General features: G+C 32.6%; 1 protein-coding gene across 1 annotated transcript; it reads right to left on the bottom strand.

Annotated features, from left to right (window-relative positions):
* Window positions 1-451: 451 nt before the first annotated feature.
* Window positions 452-7,892, bottom strand: LOC132754710 (uncharacterized). The gene is made up of 2 exons (XM_060745388.1): window positions 7,747-7,892; window positions 452-3,190 (listed from the first exon to the last, which is right to left on the bottom strand). Exons 1-2 carry the CDS (start codon window positions 7,763-7,765, stop codon window positions 2,097-2,099), a joined length of 1,113 nt encoding a protein of 370 aa, XP_060601371.1. The 5' UTR covers window positions 7,766-7,892; the 3' UTR covers window positions 452-2,096.
* Between the last annotated feature and the right edge of the window lie 808 nt (window positions 7,893-8,700).

The raw sequence follows: 8,700 nt of genomic DNA, 5'->3' as shown, positions 1-8,700 counted from the left end.
TTAACAGTTTGAGTTTGATACATACGGAACTATGCATGACTAGAGTTGCATCAAAATTCATTTATGTTCATTGTTTTTGACAGCCACACTTTATCCTTTTATCCTTGCATATCGTGGCTACTTCCTTAATAAAAAAAAGTTGCCTCGACTGGGATTTGAACCCCAGACCTCTCACACCCTAACCGAGTGCGTTACCCTTGAACCACGAAAATGTTTAACGAAAACAGCCTGAATAAAATCAAATAATTTTGGAATATCCATTCCCACAGATATATAAATCTTATATTTAGCTCCATGGTAATCCTTATTAATTTCGAGGTATTTTCTTCACGATATACCTGTTGTCTAAAATTGACCAAAACAGTCCGACATGTATATATTCCACTACTCGACAGTGTAATACGCTCTGAGGTATTCGGTAATCGACATCGCTAAAAATAGCATTTTCATATTCATCCGCGTAATTGGTGATTTGACAATTCTATAAGCCAACGCTACTTTTAAACTTTGAATGCGTTGTAATTTGTTTGATTCTTGTAACAAAATAAAAATATTTCTTTCTTTAACATGGCTAGTTTTAAGCTGTTTTGAGAACTACTTGTTGTTAGGTTTGTCGTGAAAATTCTGTTTCTGAGATTAAATGTCAGCATTGAATTTTCTGATCTGCGATCAGAAAATACAAAAACTGTTATATTCCTGTCAATACAATTTATCGTATTTTTCAATAATGATATCATATCAAAAGAAAACATAATTTTATTAACAAAAAATAGATACATACAGAATCCCTAAAGAAAGCCCAACACGGCAAAATTGAAAATGTTACAGGCTCGGTTTGATTGAGCCTGTTCTTGCATTTTGCTTATAAAGTTGATATAATTAAAGACAGAGACCGCTCGACAATTTATACAAACTCGCTCACAGAAAATATAAATTGAACTTAAATGAATCTGAGTAAATATGTTTCCATTAAAAGGTGCATATGAGCATTCAATTTAAGCGCATCCATGTAAAAAATTCTACTTGCATTTTTGAAACTATATGCAAAGACAAAGGCAGTAATTTAGATCGAAAAACGATTAGAAATATACGGATATATACGAAAATTTCTGAGCCAGTTTGACTTGATTAATTCATGAAATACTACAAAACATCTCCTGTGACCCCTAACGTCGGTTTAATTAACATTTTTCTATACAAAAAGTACTTGATTCGATGCGAGCGACAGACTATAAAATACAACAAAACTAAGATGGGGAATGGGGCGTATATTTACATCTAGCATATACATATTTTCTAAATAAAGTTGTTACACGTCAGCAGCAACATTTGAATTAAATTTGTTTGATTGAGCTTCATGTTGCACCAACACTGTAAAGGTAGGCAACTTTTAAGCTTTTGTGATGGAGTATGACCATGATTTCCACCAGAATGGGTACCTGAGTAGAACCATCAGTATTCTACCTGGATATCTAAATTGATAACATGTATTAAAATTCAACATTTTATAATGTATGACAAAGTCCAAAGCTTCTATCAAGTAGATTACACAAGTGTCATTTTAGATAAAACAAAGTCGACTAATCCTGTTATCACAAATGTTCCAATTTTCCACCCGAGTACAATTTTAGTTTAGTATACACAGTACACAGTATACATGTATATAACCACATTGAAATTATCAAAGATTACATGTCTTTGAAACAACAACAATATTAACATGATAATAACAATAATAATAATAATGATAATAATAACACAACAAAGGTTTCACATTTAAGTGAAGAAGACGACATTAAAGAATATAATTTAGTGCAGATTTTCCGACTTTTACTTAACATAGTCCATGCTTGTACGACTATTTAATGCTTTAGATTTGCTGCTAATCATTTAAAGAATAACAATGTATTTTTGTAATATTTTTTTAAAGATCATTCGTCTTGGTTATGAATATTATGAAGAAGAAAAAAACACTTTGTAAAGATCCTTAATTTGTTCGTTTAAAGAATTTGTAATAATTTGCAAACAATCTTTGACAAAGTGAAACAATGTTGAATAAGAATACATTTCTTGAACATAAGAATCCTATAAAATCCCTAACAGAGACACTTTTTACAACAACATATTCGAAACAAACATGGTGGAAGTGAAATGTACAAAATTATGTTCAAAATGCTGATGCCAACGCCAGAACCAATGATTATGCTATTCGATATATTTTTATTTATCATACAGACCATTAATGCGTAGCCTACCACTTGACAAACTAAAGTCACTAGAAATTGATAACACCTCAGACATTTCTTTTTGTCATGACACATTTTGCAATACCATTTTTCGTCTTTTTTTAGTTGACAACAACTGACACGACAACAACCACTGCAATTCAGTGATGAGTATTCATGACAACAGGAACATTTAAGGCAAATACAAAGAGGGTAATTTGTACAACAATTAGAAGAGTGTACACAGCAACAACATTCTTTTGTTGAATAACAAAAGAAAAATGCACATTGGGTATTCAGCATTATTACCAAAAGGAAATAAACAAACAGAAGAAAACCAAGTACACCCCCGGCTATGTAAACATTTCTCATAAAATCATCTGTGCTCAAAATCAGAATCTTCAACAAAATCCTTAAAAACTTAGGACCACTTAAAAACACACTCTCAATGACATATCTACAACCATCTGATAAACGTAAAGCCTGGTTACTACTCTTATCACCTGTACTGCAATTATGACAGAAATGTTCGCAGTTGTTGGAAATTACCTTGTAATCATTAATTTCTCCATTGGAGTAGAATTTTTCAGCCCTGTCTCTAATTTCATTTTTTTCGTAAAAAGGTTCATTATATGAAATTTTTTGTATATCGTTAGTATTAACATCAAGAGCTTTCGTTTCTTTCCGCACACACTTACTGCCTTGGTTACTGTCACCTTCAGGCGCAGGAGGCATGACATGGTAAACCTGAACGATGGCCCCTTTTCCGTCATCAGTCGTATGTCGTACTTCATCAACGATAGCATGATGGGTATAAAGATATCTTGTTACATTTCGAGATTTTGTTTTGGAAAACATATCACCTTTCATTGAAATATGATCACCGGGTTCCAGATTATTGAAAGTTTCAACCGGCTCCACTTTATGGCATTTTGCGCAGCTTCGTTCTTTACGTAATTGTTGACCTGGAAATATTACGATTAATAGTTACAGTAAAAAGAAGGAATTTTGGACAACTTTAAGTTGAAGTTCAGGTAAAAATCTATGTGTTTAACGATATATATATAATATATAATAATAATATATATATTAGAGAATAAGACACTTTTAACAAAAAAAAAATTTAAAAGAAAACTGAAAGAAATGTATAAAAAACTACAGTTATGACCACACACCTCTTAAGGATAATTGTGGTAGTTTGAATTCCGATATGTATAACAAAACTCAGCTTTTGAATGCGGTGCTTTAATAGAATACATTGAACATTTTTATTTCAATGGCAATTTTTTTTATTACAGTCATCAACGGATATGGCTTGTTTAGATCTTGTGAAAAACTAATTTATTAAAAAGAATTCTAACCTCTCTTTACACAAAAGGTTTTTTTCCGTGTAATACTTTTAATCAAAAAATGGTTTCACTTTATCATCATGTTCATCATTTTAATAAACAAGCGACAACATTTTGATTTTCTTTTTTTATGATTCTTTTTTTTTATGATTCTTTACGAATCTTTACTATCGTCAACTGTCAAAATACATAATAAACACTGGTGCACTGCTGTTGCGAGCTTGCAGTGCAGTTTTTTAAACATTATCAAAATTATTAATTTAGTTGACTGATTTTATCGTCTATAATCAATATTTTTATTCTCTTATTTAAATACCTGTATAATAAGCCATACTTTGCATACGATTTTTCACATCTACTTTTGAATAAGATTACAGTCAGCATTTCAGGGGAGGGCCTTCGATAATGTTGTTATAACTTTCGGCCTAAGCCTTTTGTGTATTTACATTTACATTAATGTAAATTGTGTATTATTGTGAAATTTTTCACACACACACGCACACACGCACACACACACGCACACACACGCACCATCACACACACACACACACACACACACACACACACACGCACATACGCACACACGCACACACACACCCACACACCTCACGCACACAAGCACGCACGCACGCGCGCACACGCACGCACGCGCACGTATAATTTATTAGACGCCGCTTATGCATTTGTCCATACAGCAATGGGGGGAAAATTCTAGGCTTGATTTTGTGTATTTTTTTTTTTTTTTGTTTTTACAAAATAACACTGTTTTCAAAATTTTCTAATAAATATAGCTTTTATGATGTACAACATGTCACAGAGCTTTAGAATAAACATTAACTGTAGTGATAGTGCCATGTTTGAATATCATATCATTTTTATCAATATTTAAATGAATAACGTGCCAATGAGACAGTCTAAAGTCGATCGTTCTAAAAGTTAACCGTTGAGAGAGGTAACGACTGAAACAGTGTCACTCACTTCATTTGCTTCGCCTCTGTTGAAGTTCGGCTCCGCCTTAAATTGTCATATTAAATTTGATATTATGCTCCATATGCTAGCATTTAGTCTTCGTTGACAGTAGAAGGGAACCAGGACAACTTTGATCAATATCATTTTTCGAATTATTAAATTACAAGTTACCAAGCCTTAACCACGCCCACTATCAGAGAGGCGGTTCTTCCTCTACCGTTAAGAAAGTACAACAAACCGGTTACGCTACAGCCTGCTACAGAACAGTTTGTCCTCAAAATTATTCGAACATTATGCAATTCGTACCAATATTTAAATGGGTATATTCTCGGTATTCTGGTTCCCGGCATCTAACACGTATTAGATCGAAAGGGGAAGGAACTCCAGACTATATTCTCGACACATATTGTCTTGAATTTATTATAAGTATACCAATCATTTCAATTTTATTTGTCAAATTTATTTTGATTCGACCAGAGTACGTTCCAGTCTTTGTCGTAACAGACAAATATTAAAGAATTTCAGACCTGGCATTACTTTGTGAATTTATGCATTAGACAAAATATGCAACTTTATTATTAAACAATGAGCACATACCAAGAACATGGAGAAAAAATTGATTTGTACTTCGGATATGCAATAGTAATAGAGAACGATTTTCAATGCTGATTGACTGTTCACATCATTTGGCGGCGTCTTTGATGTGCAGCATCACCATTTAACTTGTTTCATCAATTCAAATGTGTCTTGATAGCGCAGCAGTAGGCAGAGCGTGCGTGTCAATGCTGTATTGATGCATTGACATGTTCGTTTTATGGTTAGGTATTGTGACATTTGAGAGCTTTAGGTATCTTGTATCGGGTTTAGTTTATGCATGAGTACACGCTTTGATATGCATTTATGTAAAGTTGGGGGAAAATGTAAGCAATTCTAAACTGACCTTATTAGAATTGTAAAAAAAATGAAAATAAGATGTGTAATATATTGTTCAAATTATTGATATTTTGTTATCGAAGTTTGTTTAAAATAATTTGATTTTATGAATGTTAAATAAGTTATTTAAGCACTTAACATGTAGGAGTTTTTCTTTATAAAGAGGGAAATAAAAATTTAATAAAAAGAAAGAAAATGTATAGAAATTTAGAAGAATAAATTATACTTAAGGACAATGAAAACGCACGCCCGCATTATATGCATTTTGTTACATGAAAACAAAACATTTATGACTCCATTAGATATATATCATAACTTTTATGCAAAACGCAAACTTAACAACGAAAATAATTCAAAATGTTTAAAATCAAATGTACACCAGTAAATCGAAGAACCTTAGGTGAAAATCCCAAAATCACACTTTTTCATCACAGTAATGCAAACTTAAAAAAGGCAAAACATGAAAATCCAAAACAAAGTCACTCATAAATGTCTATTCGTAATGCCACCGTCGGGGTCTTTAGAAACGACAATATCCTCCATCAGCGTCTCTTAAAGGGACTCCACTGAGGTTTTTTGACATGACGGGACTGGAAATAATTTTTTGGGATTATTACTCCATCTGATGTAGACCTATACTAATAACCTATGTAGAAAATTTCAGATCATTAGCTCGCTCTGTTTTTCCAGAATAATTATTTAAATAGTGAAAAATGACCCGAAATTGAAAAGCGTTTAAACGCTTTTCAGTCAATCGAACTGAAAATAGCACAAACATATGATTTTTAATGTATTTCTTAATCATAATTTATTTATATTTCTGTTTAAAGTGCTCATGCTAATCTATGTGAAAAATTAATTTTTTATGTTTTTAGGCTTTTAAACAGATGTACATCGTCGCCTCATAGACCTTACGGTGCGGATAGTCGCCTGTGGAATCTGACGCCATTCAGCCTGTAGTGTAGTGCGAAAACGCTGGTGAAGTCGAGAAATTGTAGACCGACGGACACCAAAACGGTTGGCGCTTTGATAATACAAAATTTGATTGTAAGATAGACCAGACTGAATCTCTCCTAAATCTACCCAGCGGTTAATTATTTGTACAATTTGATAAAAGTATTCAATAGTGTTTGGAATAAAACACCTTTTATAGAGAAAAGTGTGTATATGCAATTTCAATGTGAGCTTTACGATTTCTAAAACTGACCATTGGCATGCATAGTTTAATATTCATTTTCATAAAAAATTGAATTGCTCATTTGTGTCTAACATTTATAGAAAGGTGTGCAAAAACAACAAGTTAATAATTAACAGTTTAAAAAAATAAATAATTTCAATTCATAAAGTAACCATGAATTGATTAAATCTGTTTTCTGTTGTGATCTTATCACAATTAGCCAAAAGTGTTACTTTTGATTTTTCGGGTACTGTTTTTATCATGCAATAACTTCATTAAAATGCAATCATTTTTCATAACTTTGGTATCTAAATGACCGGAATGCATTCGGTTTTATGGAACTGTTAAAAAATACTAACAGGAAATATATTTTCCTTGTTTAAACGCAAATATTCCGACCGTGCGTTTTCATTGTCCTTAAGTATATATTAAAATGATCAATCAAAAGAAAGACAAAGCAAAAAAAAAAAGAGAAAGAAAACCAACAACAACATCAAAATAACATCGCAGAGCACATGATTCGAACCTGTTTATAATAATTTCATTTTTATTAAACTGTTTTAAAACTAACAAACCCGAGAAATTGATAATACGAGTACATGTATATTCTTTGAGGCCATACACTCGGATAATACGAAAAGATATCTAGATGTAATAGTAACATTCATAAAAGCCATCACAGGATCGGAAATATGCATCGCAATCTGCGATCCCTAAGATTTTGCAAAAAAATCCGGCGTATCGACCATGGTCTATTTCTGAAATGGCAATTTTTGGAAGGCTGCATACTGTACAGCCAATATTGCGATATACATGCACTCGTGTGTTATATTGTTACCACCTGTACATAAACGGTTAATTTATTCTATCTTGACAACATCAAAACCATCATGCCGTCATAGGAAATTGAAGTGTGTGGAAAGAAAGGCTGTTGAAACTGACCACCCGATCATGTTGTTCTAATATAACAAGAAAACATATATGGCTATAACTTACAAAATTATTGACTTTAACTTTTGATGAAGTTTCTAATGAACAATATCTCTGTAACTAGAAATCAAATGCATTGTTTAAGACAATATAGTAATCTTACCGCCGTATATTAGTTCCATGACTTCAGGATTTTAAAGATTCAATGAGATACCATCCACAACGAATGTCTAAAAAGAATGTAAATGCTTGTATAACTTGCTGTATTTTGACGCTATCTATCCCACTTTATATGTGATATGTGATCTTTCACCGTGTCTAATCGTTCGGTAGGCTACCTCAATTTGTTAAGGAGGAAAACCTGAGGTTCGCATATATCAGAAGATAATATAGCCCATGTTGATCTCTTTTGATTACTTTATCCGATGGAGATCTCAAATTTGCCAAAATAATGCAGTTAATAGCAAAAGCATAGCAGACACGGCATACTTAAAGCAAAAGCATGATAGGCACGATTCATTTTTAGCAAAAGCATTTATTATATATAGCGAAATCATGGGACACATGACGGATAAGTTGCAACAAGATGGAAAATACGGTAGGTTTATAGCGAAATCATAGGAAAACGGCAGATTATTAGCGAAAGTTTGCAGACAAAGCAGATATACAGCAAAATCATTGCAGGCACTGCAAATTAAAAGCGGAAGCATGTCAGATAGGGCAGTTTTTGCGATAGGGTGGTAGAGAGAGCAGATTTAGAACGAACGCAAGACAACCACGACAGATTTATAGCAAAAGAATAGCAAAATTTAAATTAATTCTTTTTCGACCTTTAGCGAAACAGGCCAATCAGAGATTTTAAACTTTTTACTTTGCATTCGCAAATGAATATTGAAATTAAAGGAACTCCTATGTTTTATTTTTGAAATGACGGCAATGGTAAATATATTTTTATAAGTTTGTGTACCATTTGGCTAGGTCTGAAATAATAACTTGTGTGCAAATGCTCATATCATTCGCTCACTCTGTATTTCCAGAATAAGTTTACTTATTGTGAAAAAAGACCCAAAATTGAAAGCGTGGCATGGCTTTTCACTCAAATCGGAAATACACGATC

Source organism: Ruditapes philippinarum, unplaced genomic scaffold (genome assembly GCF_026571515.1).
Source record: "Ruditapes philippinarum isolate M1 unplaced genomic scaffold, ASM2657151v2 ctg6720_1_1_1_1, whole genome shotgun sequence".
In the NCBI taxonomy this organism is placed as follows: Eukaryota; Metazoa; Mollusca; class Bivalvia; order Venerida; family Veneridae; genus Ruditapes; species Ruditapes philippinarum.
This window is presented reverse-complemented; position numbering and strand designations above follow the sequence as displayed.